This window comes from Anomaloglossus baeobatrachus (assembly GCF_048569485.1).
Source record: "Anomaloglossus baeobatrachus isolate aAnoBae1 chromosome 5 unlocalized genomic scaffold, aAnoBae1.hap1 SUPER_5_unloc_22, whole genome shotgun sequence".
NCBI classification, from domain to species: Eukaryota; Metazoa; Chordata; class Amphibia; order Anura; family Aromobatidae; genus Anomaloglossus; species Anomaloglossus baeobatrachus.
The window spans coordinates 82,088-102,580 of NW_027441798.1; the positions used below are offsets into that span (position 1 = coordinate 82,088).

The 20,493-nt window shown below is 43.3% G+C and overlaps 1 protein-coding gene across 1 annotated transcript; it reads right to left on the bottom strand.

The window, feature by feature from the left end:
- Nucleotides 1–727: 727 nt before the first annotated feature.
- On the bottom strand, nucleotides 728–17,929 carry LOC142259025 (uncharacterized). Its single transcript, XM_075331561.1, has 3 exons — nucleotides 17,914–17,929; nucleotides 17,460–17,573; nucleotides 728–7,483 (listed from the first exon to the last, which is right to left on the bottom strand). The coding sequence occupies exons 1-3, from the start codon at nucleotides 17,927–17,929 to the stop codon at nucleotides 6,060–6,062; spliced, it is 1,554 nt and encodes a 517-aa protein (XP_075187676.1). The 3' UTR covers nucleotides 728–6,059.
- Nucleotides 17,930–20,493: the final 2,564 nt, after the last annotated feature.

The following is a 20,493-nucleotide window of genomic DNA, read 5'->3' on the forward strand; positions in this document are numbered from 1 at the left end:
AAGCCGCCAGTCACCTACCCCGACGTACGTTTCGCATCCCGCTTCAACGTTGAAGCGGGATGCGAAACGTACGTCGGGGTAGGTGACTGGCGGCTTTTTCTTAATATGCCCAGGTAACGTCTTGCTTATAGATTGTGGATTTATGCCCATAGTCAGTTCAGCTTGATGTCCGTGCAAACAGGGTTAATTCTCCCGTTCATCGGGAGTTGTTTGCGGGCACCAGCTGACTGATTCCTTGTCTACATAGACATTAGAAAGGCCCTGCTTATAAGCTGGGACCACAGTGCCACCTATGGATGTAATGGGGTTTTCATCCACCATTTATTTGCAATTGGGCTTGATAGCATGATATTGAGACCTGCTATTCTGATGTAGTGACCATTAATATATTGTTGTGCAGTAACAAATTAACTTTTATAGTTGTCAGATTATTTTGGACCCTCCACTAATATTCCTTTATTAGAAAATAGTGTAGGTATATCTTATAATGGACAACATATGTGAATATATTGCGAATTTGCACCTTCTGTATTGCATGAGTCACTTTACATAACGGTCTGAATATATGTGCAATATTATTGTGCTGCCAGTTGATTCTGTTGCTGTAAACATCTTTTTATGTGTGTGTGATTTATATTTATTGAATAAAGATTGTTATATATTTAGGACTTTTTGCTCCTTTTTTGGAAAAATGATTACACAAAGTTTTTTCAATTGTTGAGACCCTATATACAGTGCCTACAAGTAGTATTCAACCCCCTGCAGATTTAGCAGGTTTACACATTCGGAATAACTTGGCATTGTGACATTTGGACTGTAGATCAGCCTGGAAGTGTGAAATGCACTGCAGCAAAAAAGAATGTTATTTATTTTTTTTTTTTTTTTTTTTTAAATTGTGAAAAGTTTATTCAGAGGGTCATTTATTATTCAACCCCTCAAACCACAAGAATTCTGTTTGGTTCCCCTAAAGTATTAAGAAGTATTTCTGGCACAAAGAATAATGAGCTTCACATGTTTGGATTAATTATCTATTTTTCCAGCCTTTTCTGACTAATTAAGACCCTCCCCAAACTTGTGAACAGCACTTAAACTTGGTCAACACGGGAAAGACAAAGGAGCATTCCAAGGCCATCAGAGACAAGATCGTGGAGGGTCACAAGGCTGGCAAGGGGTACAAAACCCTTTCCAAGGAGTTGGGCCTACCTGTCTCCACTGTTGGCAGCATCATCCGGAAGTGGAAGGCTTATGGAACTACTGTTAGCCTTCCACGGCCTGGACAGCCTTTGAAAGTTTCCACCCGTGCCGAGGCCAGGCTTGTCCGAAGAGTCAAGGCTAACCCAAGGACAACAAGGAAGGAGCTCCGGGAAGATCTCATGGCAGTGGGGACATTGGTTTCAGTCAATACCATAAGTAACGTACTCCACCGCAATGGTCTCTGTTCCAGACGAGCACGTAAGGTACCTTTACTTTAAAAGCGTCATGTCAAGGCTCGTCTACAGTTTGCTCATGATCACTTGGAGGACTCTGAGACAGGTTCAAGGTTCTCTGGTCTGATGAGACCAAGATCGAGATCTTTGGTGCCAACCACACACGTGACGTTTGGAGACTGGATGGCACTGCATACGACCCCAAGAATACCATCCCTACAGTCAAGCATGGTGGTGGCAGCATCATGCTGTGGGGCTGTTTCTCAGCCAAGGGGCCTGGCCATCTGGTCCGCATCCATGGGAAGATGGATAGCACAGCCTACCTGGAGATTTTGGCCAAGAACCTCCGCTCCTCCATCAAGGATCTTAAGATGGGTCGTCATTTCATCTTCCAACAAGACAACGACCCAAAGCACAAAGCCAAGAAAACCAAGGCCTGGTTCAAGAGGGAAAAAATCAAGGTGTTGCAGTGGCCTAGTCAGTCTCCTGACCTTAACCCAATTGAAAACTTGTGGAAGGAGCTCAAGATTAAAGTCCACATGAGACACCCAAAGAACCTAGATAACTTGGAGAAGATTTGCATGGAGAAGTGGGCCAAGATAACTCCAGAGACCTGTGCCAGCCTGATCAGGTCTTATAAAAGACGATTATTAGCTGTAATTGCAAACAAGGGTTATTCCACAACATATTAAACCTAGGGGTTGAATAATAATTGACCCACACTTTTATGTTGAAAATTTATTAACATTTAACTGAACAACATAACTTGTTGGTTTGTAAGATTTATGCATCTGTTAATAAATCCTGCTCTTGTTTGAAGTTTGCAGGCTCTAACTTATTTGCATCTTATCAAACCTGCTAAATCTGCAGGGGGTTGAATACTACTTGTAGGCACTGTAGGTATGGCCACATTACCGAGGTAAAGGTTTTTTCTATATCAAGGGCGAGAAGGAGTATTGACGATTTGGACTTACTGGCATGTTGAATTATATTGAGATTCTTACGGATGTTGTCTGGTGCCTGGCAAAACGGGATGAGTCCGACTTGGTCTGGAGGTATAAGTGCTTGTAGTCCTCGATTAATTCTACTAGCCAAAAGAGAGGTAAAGAGCTTCAGGTCAACATTCAAAAGTGATATAAGCCTGTAGTTTTTCACCTGCAGGGGGTCTTTTTTTAGGTTTTGGTAAAACAGTTATATGTGCTAAGAGAAATTCCAGGGGCATCGCTTTACCTTCAAGCATGTAATTACATATGTTTATAATATGGGATTTCAAAATGTGAATGAATTTCTTATAATAAACTGCTGAGAGTCCATCCGGGCCGGGGGCTTTGTGAGGTTTTAACTTTTTAACCATTTCCTCGAACTCTTCATTAGTGACTCTAGCTTAAAGTGTTGCTGAGAAATTCAAGGTAAGGGTAGGAAGATTTATGGAGTTTAAAAAGCTATTGTGATGCCCTGGTTTAGCCAGGTAGTCACAGACATAACACCACACACACACCACCTTCCCTAGACAGTTACACCAGTCACCTTGTTGCCTCCCTCCAGGGGCTGATGTCCACACCAGGTGGGGTGGAGCCAGGCAGTTGGCCCCACCCACCAAGGAGTTCACAGGCCTGGAAGCGGGAAAAGGAGTCAGATTCGTTTTGGAGGTGAAAGTGAGAGGAGTAAAACGTCTGCGTGTGCCTGTGTAGCAGCCCAGGCACTGACAGCAAGGTCGGCAGATGGTGGTGGCCGTCTGCAGGAGTTAGCGGATCTCTGCGGAACCGTAGGACCGGGGTTGGGCGGTGGCCCACCGGTACCGAACCGGGGAGCGGAGTGAAGTTAAGCACACAGGCAGGGCTATCGGACCCCGACTAGGTTTGCAAAGTCTATCCGAAAGTGACCGGAATCCCAGGGGTTTCCTAACACCCAAGTCCCGCTAGAAGGCAACAGTCCACACCGTGAGAATATACAGCCACTGCCACAGGCTAGAGATCCAAGGGCCAGAGCCTGCGGGCAAAAGGGCTCTTATGTTACCAATACGCCGGGGAGCGGACTACCATTGGGAAACCATCAGAGTCAACACATTCTACACAGGTGCAGGGAAAGACAGCCACCATCACCTGTCCGGGGAGAGCAAAGACACTGCAGCCGGCTGCGGGACCCGTCCATACGGCAGTTTGGTTTACCAGAGACTTTGTGACTTTCTGAGTGAGTACAACAGTGCCATCCAGCACCGCGCCGCGCTGCCTCTGCAACCCTGCATCCCAGCTATCCAGCCGTCCCGTATCATCACCCGGGCCCCGGGAACACCAACCCCTACCCACGGAGGGGACAACACCCTAGCTGCTCCCTACCATCGCTCCCGGGATCCCCGTCACCAGCAGCGGTGGAGCCATCATCACCACGTCCCGTGGGTGGTGTCACGAACTATCTCCCCAAACAAACCATCCCTTTTCACTCACGGGTGAGGAGCGCTGCTCGAGTCCCCGGGTCCGGCCCACCGCTCGAGCCACCGAGCAGCAGCAGCAGAAGCCCCGGACCCGAAAGCGCCCCTCCGCCCGCGACACTATCTATCGCATTCGGGGTAGCAGGTGCTGGCTGGGTATATAAAGATTGATAAAAGTTATTAAATAACTGGTATACTCTATGAGGTTTGGAGGTTTGGCTTCCCTGATTGTTGTTTAATGTGTATACTGAGTTAATCCTTTCCTAATCACAAAGTTTTCTTGCTAATAGTTTATTTTATTGGAAAGTTTGTAGTATGTCGCTTGCGTCCATCTTCGTGCTCGCTCCGTTTTTGTTGTCAACAAAGTTTGTAGTTGAAATGTAATATCTGTTATACGTTTGGTAAGATGGATAGTGGGATATGATTGGTTTGCTGCCTCTAACTCTAGCAAGGTAATTTCCAGCTCTCTCTGAGCGGCAGTTCTGTGTTTTTTTTTTGAGGCATTCTTGATAAAGGATCCCGTGATATATATTTTGTGATGATAAGCACTATTTAAAGGGAAAGTCATCAAACACATTGTGCTACAAACTATTGTGTAAAAGTCACTCATTTTGTGCAACACACCTTAGTTGTTCAAACATTTTGTGACTTTTGACATTTTTTATTCTGAAATGTAAGTGAAGTTTAGTGAAAGAGAGTGGTGCCGGAAGCGGTCAGACAGATTCACAATAATTGTTGCCCTTTTAGAATATGTGATTTTGCCTATTGTACTTTTTTTTACTTTTACTAATTGTTAACCAATTCCTGTAATTTTTGTACTTTAAGACACATCGCCCCTCCCCCCAAAAAAAAATGTGTAGGAAGGGGGGTTGTCTCATAGTCCGAATGCTCCTGGCTGTGGCTGGAGGAGTGGTAGTGCAGGAGTGAATCACAGGAGGCAGGAACCAGCAGTGTGCCTGCTAATAACAAAAATGAATATTCACTGCTCCTCACTCCCATAATTCCGTCTACCTCTAGACACTGAAGCGAAAATCGAGGGGTGTGTGGCATTATGGGCGTGGGGAGCAGTGACTATTACTTCTTTTTAATAAATCACTTGTCCCCAAGCCAATAATCCTAGGTGTAGGGAGCAGTGAATATTCCGGCAGCTGATATCTGCGTGTAACTGCAGGTGCATGGCAGTGATGTCATGCGATGCGCCGCTTATACACTGAATTCACTTGCCAACATCAAAGACAACACCACACACTGGGGGAGCAGATGGATGGTGAGTATAAGCATTTTTTTTTATTTCTGCAGTGTGATGAGGGATATTTATACCAGGATGACGCCAGGGGCAGGTGCAACCTGCAGCCCAAGAGGTAAGGGGGCCCATTTTTACTTGTAAATACTAAGATTAGGATCATCTATACCAAGATAAGGGACATATATTCTGAAATGGGCTTAGGATGGGGATCATATATATTAGGATGATTGCAATATATACCAAGATGAGAGGTATACAAACCAGGATGAGGATCATGTATACCAGGGTGAGGGCCTTATATACCAGCATGGGGATCATATATACCATGATGAGCCCAGGATGAAGGCCATATATACCAGGATGGGAGAAAGATGAGGAACATATATACCAGGAAGAACGAAATATGCACCAAAATCAGAGACACATAACTGGAAGGGCCTCGGGATGGGGGATAATAGTACAGAATTGGGGGATATTACCCCCATAACAGTGTCAGCAGCAGATTCCCCACCCCCCATAACAGTGCATCATGACTACGTTTTTTGCTACAATTTTTTTCCTATTTTCCTCCTCTAAAACCTCAGTGCATCTTATAATCATAATAATACAGTAAGTTTGAAAAGAAAGAAAATGGTGCATTCCCTGACGAAGTCTTACTTGAGCAATTGAGTTTTCAATAAAACCCTTTTACTCACAGTACATCATGATGCCTTCTCCCATGTGACTCATCTGACAACAGGACCTGAGTAATGATAAAAACATTTGCCAAATTCCAAATGCAAGAATGGCTCCTCTACTGTGTGGGTTTTCTCATGGTCGACAAGAATTGATTTACCAATTAAACATTTCAAATATTCACAACATGAAAAAGGTTCCTTCTCTGTGTTGCCTCTTCAGATGTTTAACGAGATCTGATTTCTGAGAATAACATTTTCCACATTCAGAACATAAAAATGGTTTATCCCGTGTGAAGTTTTCCATGGTCAATAAGAGTTGATTTCCTAGTAAAACATTTACCACATTCCAGGCATGAAAATGGCTTCTCCCCTGTATGAGATCTTTGATGTACAACAAGTTCTGATTTCCAGTTAAAACATTTCCCACACTTTGAACATGAAAATGGCTTCACCCCTGTGTGATTGTTCTGATGTCTAACAAGATCTGATTTCTGAATAAAACATTTCCCACATTCTGAACATGAAAACGGCTTAATCTCTGTGTGATTTTTCTGATGTCTAACAAGGTATGATTTCTGAATAAAACATTTCCCACATTCTGAACATGAAAATGGCTTCTCCCCTGTGTGACATCTTTGATGTACAACAAGTTCTGATTTCCAGTTAAAACATTTCCCACACTTTGAACATGAAAATGGCTTCACCCCTGTGTGATTGTTCTGATGTCTAACAAGGTCTGATTTCTGAATAAAACATTTCCCACATTCTGAACATGAAAACGGCTTAATCTCTGTGTGATTTTTCTGATGTCTAACAAGGTATGATTTCTGAATAAAACATTTCCCACACTCTGAACATGAAAATGACTTCTCCCCTGTGTGAGATCTTTGATGGGCAACAAGTTCTGAATTCCAAATAAAACATTTCCCACACTCTGAACATGAAAATGGCTTATCCCCTGTGTGACATCTTTGATGTCTAACCAGAGCTGATTTCCGAATAAAACATTTCCCACATTCTGAACATGAAAATGGCTTCTCCCCTGTGTGAGATCTTTGATGCTGAAAAAGTTGTGCTTTCTGACTAAACCATTTCCCACATTCTGAACATGAAAATGGCTTCTTCCCTGTGTGAGATCTTTGATGCTGAAAACGGTGTGATTTCTGACTAAAACATTTCCCACACTCTGAACATGAAAATGGCTTCTCCCCTGTGTGATATCTTTGATGGTCAACAAGTTCTGAATTCCAAATAAAACATTTCCCACACTCTGAACATGAAAATGGCTTCTCCCCTGTGTGAGATCTTTGATGTCTAACCAGAGCTGATTTCCGAATAAAACTTTTCCCACATTCTGAACATGAAAATGGCTTCTCCCCTGTGTGAGATCTTTGGTGCTGAACAAGTTGTGATTTCTGAATAAAACATTTCCCACACTCTGGACATGAAAATGGTTTCTCCCTTGTAGGAGCAGTTTCATATTCCACATCCCTACTGTAACTTTTATTTTGCTGACAATTCTGTAATGAATCAGAATTTTGGACTTGTTTGAAAAGATTAGATGATAGAGCTTTCCGAGGAAGGACTGGAGGTATATCTGGGACAACAGCATGCTCTTCATATGTATCATGTGTGACACTTTGATTGTCTGTTTCAAATTCTGAAGATAATAGATTTCCATACGAACTCAAAATACAGTAATCTCCTAAAAATAAATACAATGTTATTAGTTTTTAATATCTTGAAAGCAAATTTATTTTTTTAAACCATAACATCAGAAATTAAATGAGGAAAAAATGTATTCTGAATCTGTTGTCCAATTTTGACATCTTCAGGTCCCGTTACGCGCTACGATTTATCTGACGATATGTCGTCAGGGTCACGGTTTTCGTGACGTACTTCCGTCGTCGTTAGCGATGTCGTTGGTGTGTGACACCTATGAGCGACTCCGAACGATCTTAAAAATAGCAAAAATAGTTGATCGTTGACGCGTCGTTCAGTTTTAAACTATTGTTCGTCATTTCAAACAACATCGTTAGTGTGTCCGTCATCAGCGACGCGGGCGTGTCGTTACGAGCAATGCTCCATGCCTCCTCCGCTCTGATTGGTGGTACCAACTGCGTTCTGATTTGGCAGGCATGGTTGATAAGGCGGACACAATTAAACGCCTCTGTCATTGCCGAAATTGTTGGGAGGATTGCTGTGTGACGGTGTCCACACGACCGCAATAGTCAAACAATATATCGCTGAACGATGTAGCGTCGTTTGTGAGATGGGTACGTGTGACTGCTAAAAATCGACCTATGAGCGATATCGGCAAATCGTAGCAATGATCTGGGCGTGTCACATCGCTAACGAGATCGCTAGCGATATCGTTGTGTGTAAAGCGGCCTTAAGAGTTACATCTTCGTTAATGCGGATCTTCCATTTCTAGCACCAGTTCTCTGGAATGTGCTATAGTAAATAATCTGATTGATTGTCACAATGTGACTGCAGGATAATGAGGGAAAGGGGGCTCCTATACTGTCCCTCATGCTAGGGGACACTAACCTATTCCTAACCACTGAATTACCCCTGAAGATGGAGATGCCAGAGTCCCGTGCCTTACTAGTCTCCTGAAGAGATCTAATCTGTTATCCCCCCGGGAAAGGAATGGGCAGGAGTATGATGGAAACACAGATTAAGAAAGACGGGAAACACAGATTAAGACAGACAGGACACATTGCAAAGTCACAGAAATAAACAGTGAGAGACTAAGGAGAAAAGCAAGAGCTGGAAGGCAGCAACAAAAAGACAACAAGGCTTAACACCACAACAGCTTACAGCAATAGTACACAACAATAACCCGTACATCTCGATCACAACACCTCACCAGACAAGTATAGGTAACCTATAGTTGGCATTAATGAGATAGTCCAGCCAGCATATACAGAAGGGAAGCGAATGATACTTTCCCCTTTACAGCATGTGATCAAAGACATTAACAAGCAGCTCAGCAGAGAATAACTCTTACTAGCCTGCCCAAGCCTGTGGTTTGACACCTGCATCTCCCTGCGCTGCTCACAGACATCAGAGAAGTTAGCAGGCAGAGTGTAGTTTCCACAGATCCTGATGCCGCCATGACAGTTGTCATACCCTGCAAACATCTCCTTGTTACATTGATCCACAACATAGACAATTTCAAAGAGGGTTTTTTCGAAGACGAAAATAAAATAGTTACAGATGCCAGATATACAGTGTGTCCACCCATATCCTGCTCACTGCAATTAACTTGAGAACGGCGGCAGCTATAGGCATAGAAGTGGTGTCTAGGTATGCCCTACAACTTTGTAATTCACGTTTTTTCTCTATCTCGTTCCAATTTCATAATAAAAATGCTAACTCCGTTGTTTTCAACCAGGTGGCGCTATAGGTGGTTTCATTGCGTAGTGCATGGCTAGTTTACTATACCCAGAAAACACTTTTATGCCTAAAGCTGCCGCCGTTCTCAAGTTAATGGCGGTGGACAGGATATGGGTGGACACACTGTATAATGGGGTTTTCCGGGACTGTAACGTTGATGGCCCATCCTTAGGCTTTGTAACCAATCCGGTAGCAGGTTCTTGCGGTCTATGCAGATAAACATTAGAGCTCCAACTCATCAAGACTGGCAATGGACACTGAAAAATTACATCATGGATTGGATAAAAAAAATTGTTTAAAAGAACAGAGAGTCCTCAGTGGTTGATACCTTTTAATGGCTAACTGAAAAGATGGTAATAATTGCAAGCTTTCGAGACTACTCAGGTCTCTTCATCAGGCATGGTATAACACAAAATCTGAAGAGTCACGTATTTATACACAACAGGACTTAGAATAGTGCAGTAAAAAAAAAAAAAAAAAAAAAAAGAACAAGTTATATGAAACAGAACTATCTCTATGGCAGGGGGACAAGCTGTTCTAGCCATAAATACTGATGCAGTTCAGTGTGAAAGTTTTATTGTCCTTTGATAAGGGTCTGGTCCAGGGCTGTGACATGCTCGGATGGTCAGAGGAGCACATCTTTTAACTGATGTAAAAAGACATGAATCCATGAGACACATTCATTCCTTCTCTGAATGTGTCAAAGGTCATCATAAGTTTGTACTCCCATAGTCTCCTGTCTCTCTGGGACTTGAAGTTTCCTTTCAATACCAGCAATTTCATGTCCATGATGCTGTGGTCTGGGTTACAAAAATGTTTGGCCACAGGTAGATCCATCCTTTTTTCTCTAATTGTGTGGCGGTGAGAATTCATCCTTGTCCTGAGCTGTTGTCCGGTCTCCCCTACATACAGACCCCCAGTTGGACATTTGGTACATATAATTAAGTACACCACATTGGTTGTGGTGCAGCTGAACGTACCTGGGATCTTGTAGTCCTGATGTGATCTGGGAATCTTTATCTTGTCCGTTGTCAATATTAATGGACAGGTCTTGCATTTTTTCTGGTTGCAGGGAAATGTTCCTGTTGGTGTTGGAGAGGACAGGGAGCTTCTGACAATGATGCTTCTTAGATTTGGGGGCTGTCTAAAACACAGAAGTGGGGGGTCTGGAAAAATAGATTTTAACCGGGCATCTTTTTGCAGTAATGGTTGTAGTTTCCGTGCAGCTCCTCTAAACACCTCCAGATGTGGATTGTAGGTGACTACAAGAGGGACCCGGTTGTTCTCTTCTTTGGTTTTATAATGTAGAAGATGGTTTCTTGATATTCTGGTGGCTCTTATAATCTGGTTTTCAATTGTTCTTGGGTGGTAGCCTTGATTCAAAAAGGTTTTTCTGAGGCCCTCAAGGTGATTGTCTCTATCTGTACTGTTGGAACATATCCGATTGTACCTGATAGCCTGGCTGTATACAATAGAGTTTTTTATATGTTTTGGATGAAAACTGTCCCATTTCAGGTATGTTGGACGGTCAATTGGCTTCTTGTACAGGGATGTCTGTATTTCATTGTTCCGTAGTTTAATGATGGTGTCCAAGAAGTTGATTTCCGTGCAGGAGTAGTTGAGTGTTAGGTTGATGGTGGGATGAAACTGATTAAATTGTTCATGGAAGGTCTTCAGCTGCTCCTCAGACTCTGTCCAGATGATTAAAATATCATCAATGTAACGGTAGTAGGCCAGAGGCCTGATAGGACAAGAGGATAAAAAGTCACTCTCAAGCTTGGCCATGAAAAGATTTGCATATTGTGGTGCCATTTTGCTTCCCATTGCAGTCCCAGTCTCCTGTAGATATATGTCATTGTCAAATTCAAAGTAATTATGGGTGAGGATAAATTTTGTAAGCTTCACCACAGAATTGGCATCAGTTCCTGTATTTTCCAGGAAAATTTTGCAAGCATTTAATCCATCCTGGTGTGGAATATTCGAGTACAAGGATTCCACATCCATGGTGGCAAGGATGGTTCCCTCTGGAAGAGGACCTATTGCTGATAGTTTTTTCAATAGGTCAGTAGTGTCCTGGATGTAGCTGCTTGTATCCCTTACCAAGGGTTTAAGGATACCCTCTACCCATCCAGAGACTTGTTCAGTGAGGGTGCCCACACATGAAATGATGGGTCTTCCTGGGTTTCCAGATTTGTGAATTTTGGGAAGCATGTAGAATGTGCCTATTCTTGGACTCACCGGTATCAGTTCATCAGTTCTTATGGATATGTCAGGCAGACAAGAGGCCAACTTGTTAAGTTCCTTGTAATAGTCCTGTGTAGGGTCAGACTCCAATTTCTTATAGTAGCGTGTGTCCATCAGTTGTCTGTGTGCTTCCTTCATGTAGTCTGATTTGTTCATCATGACTATTGCACCCCCCTTGTCTGCAGGTTTAATGATGATTTCTTTGTTGGTTTTCAAAGATTTTATGGCCCTTCTCTCCTGGGCACTGATGTTGGATGGTTGCCTCCTGTGTGTGTCTAGGAAAGTGGATTTTACCAAATGTCTGAAAGTGTCTATATAGTTATCCAGATGAGGGTTGCGTCCTGGTGGAGGTGTCCAATCTGATCTTTTCCTGGTTGTCAAGATCCGTCTTCCTTCAGTCTGGGAGGATTCTGAAACATCTGCATCGCTAAAATATTCCCTCAGACGTAGTCTCCTGAAGTAATCTTCCATGTCGCTGCAGAGTTCAATTTTGTCTAGAGCTTTAGTCGGACAAAATGAGAGTCCTCTAGAAAGCACAGCAACTTCCATTTTGTTTGGTTTGTAATCCGAGAGATTGATAACACAGTTAGATGCTTTTGTGCCTTGAATGGACTTGGTTTCCAAGTTGTCAGGTTTTGGCTTTGTTCTCCACCTGTTTGTATTAAGTCCTGAATTGAGGCGCAGTCTGTGTAGCTTCTTTTCCTTGTTGTGGATCAGAAGGGTTCGTAGTCTGTAGTAGTATTGTTGTACTTCTTGTTCTGTGCTTTCTGGAAGTGTCTTCCTTTGTGTTTCAAATTCCCTCTGGATTTTACTCTTGATGCTGTAGAAGACATGCAAAAGGTGATTCCTTAGTCTCTCAGAAGTCCTGTGACAAAGGTTTTGTGCATAATGGGTATTGTAGGTATGTAGAATTGGGTTTGTAATCCAGAGTCCTTTGGGGATCAGATTCTCCTTTTTGCATTTGGATAAGAAAAATATGTCGCTGTCCAGTTGTGCGCGTTTCTTCAGAAGTGTCTTTAGTTCCATAAAGATGCGGTACATTCTGGTATCCTCCATTTTGATACAAGTAAAATATATCTTTGTACCGTGTTAGCCAGTAGAGATAAAAAAAATTGTTTAAAAGAACAGAGAGTCCTCAGTGGTTGATACCTTTTAATGGCTAACTGAAAAGATGGTAATAATTGCAAGCTTTCGAGACTACTCAGGTCTCTTCATCAGGCATGGTATAACACAAAATCTGAAGAGTCACGTATTTATACACAACAGGACTTAGAATAGTGCAGTAAAAAAAAAAAAAAAAAAAAAAGAACAAGTTATATGAAACAGAACTATCTCTATGGCAGGGGGACAAGCTGTTCTAGCCATAAATACTGATGCAGTTCAGTGTGAAAGTTTTATTGTCCTTTGATAAGGGTCTGGTCCAGGGCTGTGACATGCTCGGATGGTCAGAGGAGCACATCTTTTAACTGATGTAAAAAGACATGAATCCATGAGACACATTCATTCCTTCTCTGAATGTGTCAAAGGTCATCATAAGTTTGTACTCCCATAGTCTCCTGTCTCTCTGGGACTTGAAGTTTCCTTTCAATACCAGCAATTTCATGTCCATGATGCTGTGGTCTGGGTTACAAAAATGTTTGGCCACAGGTAGATCCATCCTTTTTTCTCTAATTGTGTGGCGGTGAGAATTCATCCTTGTCCTGAGCTGTTATACCATGCCTGATGAAGAGACCTGAGTAGTCTCGAAAGCTTGCAATTATTACCATCTTTTCAGTTAGCCATTAAAAGGTATCAACCACTGAGGACTCTCTGTTCTTTTAAACAATTTTTTTTATCTCTACTGGCTAACACGGTACAAAGATATATTTTACTTGTATCAAAATGGAGGATACCAGAATGTACCGCATCTTTATGGAACTAAAGACACTTCTGAAGAAACGCGCACAACTGGACAGCGACATATTTTTCTTATCCAAATGCAAAAAGGAGAATCTGATCCCCAAAGGACTCTGGATTACAAACCCAATTCTACATACCTACAATACCCATTATGCACAAAACCTTTGTCACAGGACTTCTGAGAGACTAAGGAATCACCTTTTGCATGTCTTCTACAGCATCAAGAGTAAAATCCAGAGGGAATTTGAAACACAAAGGAAGACACTTCCAGAAAGCACAGAACAAGAAGTACAACAATACTACTACAGACTACGAACCCTTCTGATCCACAACAAGGAAAAGAAGCTACACAGACTGCGCCTCAATTCAGGACTTAATACAAACAGGTGGAGAACAAAGCCAAAACCTGACAACTTGGAAACCAAGTCCATTCAAGGCACAAAAGCATCTAACTGTGTTATCAATCTCTCGGATTACAAACCAAACAAAATGGAAGTTGCTGTGCTTTCTAGAGGACTCTCATTTTGTCCGACTAAAGCTCTAGACAAAATTGAACTCTGCAGCGACATGGAAGATTACTTCAGGAGACTACGTCTGAGGGAATATTTTAGCGATGCAGATGTTTCAGAATCCTCCCAGACTGAAGGAAGACGGATCTTGACAACCAGGAAAAGATCAGATTGGACACCTCCACCAGGACGCAACCCTCATCTGGATAACTATATAGACACTTTCAGACATTTGGTAAAATCCACTTTCCTAGACACACACAGGAGGCAACCATCCAACATCAGTGCCCAGGAGAGAAGGGCCATAAAATCTTTGAAAACCAACAAAGAAATCATCATTAAACCTGCAGACAAGGGGGGTGCAATAGTCATGATGAACAAATCAGACTACATGAAGGAAGCACACAGACAACTGATGGACACACGCTACTATAAGAAATTGGAGTCTGACCCTACACAGGACTATTACAAGGAACTTAACAAGTTGGCCTCTTGTCTGCCTGACATATCCATAAGAACTGATGAACTGATACCGGTGAGTCCAAGAATAGGCACATTCTACATGCTTCCCAAAATTCACAAATCTGGAAACCCAGGAAGACCCATCATTTCATGTGTGGGCACCCTCACTGAACAAGTCTCTGGATGGGTAGAGGGTATCCTTAAACCCTTGGTAAGGGATACAAGCAGCTACATCCAGGACACTACTGACCTATTGAAAAAACTATCAGCAATAGGTCCTCTTCCAGAGGGAACCATCCTTGCCACCATGGATGTGGAATCCTTGTACTCGAATATTCCACACCAGGATGGATTAAATGCTTGCAAAATTTTCCTGGAAAATACAGGAACTGATGCCAATTCTGTGGTGAAGCTTACAAAATTTATCCTCACCCATAATTACTTTGAATTTGACAATGACATATATCTACAGGAGACTGGGACTGCAATGGGAAGCAAAATGGCACCACAATATGCAAATCTTTTCATGGCCAAGCTTGAGAGTGACTTTTTATCCTCTTGTCCTATCAGGCCTCTGGCCTACTACCGTTACATTGATGATATTTTAATCATCTGGACAGAGTCTGAGGAGCAGCTGAAGACCTTCCATGAACAATTTAATCAGTTTCATCCCACCATCAACCTAACACTCAACTACTCCTGCACGGAAATCAACTTCTTGGACACCATCATTAAACTACGGAACAATGAAATACAGACATCCCTGTACAAGAAGCCAATTGACCGTCCAACATACCTGAAATGGGACAGTTTTCATCCAAAACATATAAAAAACTCTATTGTATACAGCCAGGCTATCAGGTACAATCGGATATGTTCCAACAGTACAGATAGAGACAATCACCTTGAGGGCCTCAGAAAAACCTTTTTGAATCAAGGCTACCACCCAAGAACAATTGAAAACCAGATTATAAGAGCCACCAGAATATCAAGAAACCATCTTCTACATTATAAAACCAAAGAAGAGAACAACCGGGTCCCTCTTGTAGTCACCTACAATCCACATCTGGAGGTGTTTAGAGGAGCTGCACGGAAACTACAACCATTACTGCAAAAAGATGCCCGGTTAAAATCTATTTTTCCAGACCCCCCACTTCTGTGTTTTAGACAGCCCCCAAATCTAAGAAGCATCATTGTCAGAAGCTCCCTGTCCTCTCCAACACCAACAGGAACATTTCCCTGCAACCAGAAAAAATGCAAGACCTGTCCATTAATATTGACAACGGACAAGATAAAGATTCCCAGATCACATCAGGACTACAAGATCCCAGGTACGTTCAGCTGCACCACAACCAATGTGGTGTACTTAATTATATGTACCAAATGTCCAACTGGGGGTCTGTATGTAGGGGAGACCGGACAACAGCTCAGGACAAGGATGAATTCTCACCGCCACACAATTAGAGAAAAAAGGATGGATCTACCTGTGGCCAAACATTTTTGTAACCCAGACCACAGCATCATGGACATGAAATTGCTGGTATTGAAAGGAAACTTCAAGTCCCAGAGAGACAGGAGACTATGGGAGTACAAACTTATGATGACCTTTGACACATTCAGAGAAGGAATGAATGTGTCTCATGGATTCATGTCTTTTTACATCAGTTAAAAGATGTGCTCCTCTGACCATCCGAGCATGTCACAGCCCTGGACCAGACCCTTATCAAAGGACAATAAAACTTTCACACTGAACTGCATCAGTATTTATGGCTAGAACAGCTTGTCCCCCTGCCATAGAGATAGTTCTGTTTCATATAACTTGTTCTTTTTTTTTTTTTTTTTTTTTTTACTGCACTATTCTAAGTCCTGTTGTGTATAAATACGTGACTCTTCAGATTTTGTGTTATACCATGCCTGATGAAGAGACCTGAGTAGTCTCGAAAGCTTGCAATTATTACCATCTTTTCAGTTAGCCATTAAAAGGTATCAACCACTGAGGACTCTCTGTTCTTTTAAACAATTTTTTTTATCTCTACTGGCTAACACGGTACAAAGATATATTTTACTTGTATCATGGATTGGAGTGAGATTCCTGGCATAGGGAACACTGCATTTTGTTATGAATTAGAGAAGCGGTGGCATCACACCCTTCTTCTGGCCAAGCTCTGCCCATTTTGACAAAGCTGGTTAAAATTGGCGTGAAACCTCCAAAAGTTGCACAATTTTTTTTAAAACTCTGTGCTGCACACATTTTTTTGAGAAATTTCAAAGTGGTTTATGCCATAATTGCTTTGATGAATCAGGGTGTAAAATCTCCTTCTGTAGGTGTCTCCATTCCTTCCAGGGTAGTTTGCCAGTAATTCACACTCTCTAAAGCAATAATTTAATTACATCTTTTTTGGTAGTTGTAAACCTTTGCATTTCAGTGTGCGGCTGTAACTCTGCCTATTTTGGCAAAGCTAGTTAAAATTTGCATGAACACACACACACACACACACCAGCCTATCGCCTCTTTATTTTTAGACTTCTGTAATTAAGAGACCTTATATCACATGATGTGATGTTAAAAAGGTCCTTAAGCAGTCCTATAATCGGTATATAAACACTGGGGGACCTAGTAGAATGGGGGTTCTGTGAAATTGTCCAGTTTGCTCTCCCTTTCCCTTAATACCAGTCCTGCATGCCAGCCTTTCTTCTGTTCAATTTAGACTCCTGCAATGATGAGACCTTTGGTTACATCATGTCACATGACTTTGAAGTCATCAAAGGTCCTTAAACAATCAACCTTAGAATACAACTGATGGGGACCCGAAGAGAGTTGGGTTCCTGAGAAATTGCGCAGTTTAACTCCTCCTAACGCTGGCCCTGACTGTAACTATGGCTTATTTTTGGAGTAGGGCTTATATTTCATTCTCCAAAAATCCCATAAAATCATGCTAGGGCTTATTTTTGGTGTAGGTCGTATTTTTGGGGAAACAGAGTATTCGTGAACCCTCTGCAGGTCTTTGAGTTGCCTTCATAACAACATAGAGAAGGCACTAGAAACAAACAGCAGAAGAAGCAGAAGAAGAAAAGAAAATACAGCTAAAAAAAACCCCAGAGCAGAAAGTCTAAAAATGTAAACACAAAATTAGTGCAGAAAGTGCATGAGTAGATATCTCTTACTGGATAGATCTGGAGGAAACACATCCTGAGGAACATCGGGATCTTCTTGTTTACAGTCCTGTGGGAGAAGAGGACGGGGACATCTCTCTGGTGTTGTCCTCCTACTGGATAGACCTGGAGGAGACACATACAGGGACTGAATTCATTCCTTACATACAGATAATTATAGGCCGTGTGTATTTAGTCCTGTCTATTACCTGGTGATGTGAGGGGCTGGGGAACCTCCATCATGACGTCCTTGTACAGATCTTTGTGTCCTTCTAAATACTCCCACTCCTCCATGGAGAAATAGACGGTGACGTCCTGACACCTTATAGGAACCTGACACATACAATGATACCGTCACCCCCGATCCCTTCATAGCGTTACTGTATAATGTCCCAGCATTCCCAGTAGTGTCACCTCTCCAGTCAGCAGTTCAATCATCTTGTAGGTGAGTTCTAGGATCTTCTGCCCATTGATGCCCTCATGTATCGGGGGGTGAGGTGGAGGCCCCGTGATTGGGCTCAGGGGTCTTCCCCATCCCTCAGACACAGGGTTCTGACAGCGCTCACTAGAGGTCTTCTTCACTACTGTGTAATCCTGGTTATGGAGAGACACAGTAATAAATCTCACTACAGACATTTCCAGAGTCCTCACCTCTCCAGTTCTGTCCATCTGTTATTCCCATAGATAAGAATGATGTAATGTGACGTCATCAGAATCTCTCACCTCTCCAGTAAGCCGGAAGAGGATCTCTAGGGTGAGGTGTAATATCCTCTCCGCCATCTTGTCCCTGTCCATATCCATCCTTCACGGGGCAATCAGGAGAATTCTGTTATATAGAAGATCTCCACTGAGAGGATTTGATATTATAAGGACCTGAATGGGAAGGAGATGAGCAGATGATATGGAAAATTAATTCAGATACGGGAGGTGAGATATCATTTTATAGCCATATAAATACAATGAAAAGTGATCAATTATTCATATTGTACCTAGAATGGGATCAATGAAAATGTTGGCTCATCAAGAAAAAAACAATTCCTCACTCAACTCCATTGATGCAAAAATACCACTAGAGATGAGTGAAACTGAATTTTGGCTATCAGTACAAACTCCGACTTTTCCAAGAACACTAAGTTCGAGTTCAGAGTTCGGGGGCTTTATGAATGTAAACCACTCTCGGAGTATCGCGGTACTCGGGTACGCTCGGTGCTCAACCCAGTGTGAGTCACCTGCAGGGTTTGATCGGCTTGCACTGGGGGTAACAACAGAATGATCGGATGTAGTGTGCACAAGCAAAAAAAAAATGGAAAAAACCCACCCTCCCCCAGAAGTGATCTGTTTATGGCTGCATGTGGGTGGAGACGTGAACTGCCAAATTAACCCTAAAAAGCATATGTGAGGCTCTGATCTATCAGGTCGTCACAGGGTGTTGTGCAATCTGCCCCTCTCTACAGTATCCACACCTCCTTCGTTATGGATCCTGGTCCTTTGGAGTTGCTAACAGCTTAGCCAATCAAAATCCTAGAAACACTTTATACCGTACCCACCAGACACACCATTGGGGGGCCTGAAGGGAATAGGGCTGCCCAGATAGGGTGTTGGTGAGGAGAAAGTGAGAAAGTGACACTTAGAAGAAAGTGTCAAACGGAAGTGGAAGGAGAAGGAGGTGGAGGTGACTCTCTGAGAGGGAGAGGTCACCGGCCTGGAGCAGGGCTCCTGAAGTTACTAGGTGGCAGACGTTGGTCTGGGCCTGGTAGGAGCTGGAACCCAGGTCGCAGGGGAACATGTCAAGGGGCACGGACTGCCGAGGAGGGCAGCCGGCAGCCTTGAGCCATCACTGGGCAGGGGCCAGGGCATGACGAGGTATGTGGACCCTAGGCCGGGAAGTAGCTTCACGCGTTCAGGTAATTTGCCAGACAGTGGTGAAGACTTCAAGATTCATCCCCAACCCACTCCAAAACCGGGGTACTAGCACATCGATGGGATAGGACTTTCCCAATACAGTCCAAAGAAATCCTACGCGTGAACCCTGAGAGCAAGCTCACTCCGTTAGCCATACGGGTGAGCGGGATCCGAAAAGTTTTATGCTTTAAGCCCGCTTTACACGCTACAATATATCTTATGATGTGTCGGCGGGGTCACGTCGTAAGTGACGCACATCCGGCATCGTAAGGTACATTGTAGTGTGTGACAGGTACGTGCGATTGCGATTGAACCTTAAAACGTTCATCACATGCATGTCGTTCAATTCCTAAAAATTGAACGTCAGATTGTTCATCGTACCCGGGGTAGCACACGATGAATGATGAACAGATCTTACCTGCGTCCAGCTGCTCCCGGCCAGCAATGCGGAAGGAAGGAGGTGGGCGGGATATTTACGTACCATTCATCTCAGCCCCTCCGCTTCTATTGGCCGGATGCCACGTGACGTCGATGTGACGCCGAACGTCCCTCCCACTCCAGGAAGTGGACGTTCGAAGTGTGATGGGGGTTAATCGTTTGTGCGGCACATTCAACAAATTGAATGTACCGCACATACGATGGGGGCGGTTAAGATCGCATACGATATCGTATGCGAAATCGTAACATGTAAAGCAGGCTTAACTGTCCAACTAGAGGAAATCAAGTGCCAAGGAAAGGCCACAGGCTTACAGCAACACCAAGGGCACGGACCCAAGCGTGCTCCCTCCAAGCTGCAGTGGTGCTCAGAATTCTGGTTTACAAGCTGTCTGTGTTATTATTCCTGGACTGAGTGAGTACACTGAAAGCCCCCTTTTCCTCTACTCAATGGCACCCCAATCACCAACAATCCAACGGGCCCCGGGGCACAAACCCCCTACCCACGGAGGGGTTAAACATCCTGCTGCTCCACCATCGCCACCGGGCTCCCCAACAGTAGCAGTGGTCTCCCCCATTACCACGCACCGTGGGTGGCATCACGAGCTTACACATCTCCCCTGTACATATCTCCCCCTCTCTTCTTTAATTCAAGTGTCCGCGCGAACCCCTGGGTCCGGAGACCCCTTGAGCCACCGCGGCTCTGGAT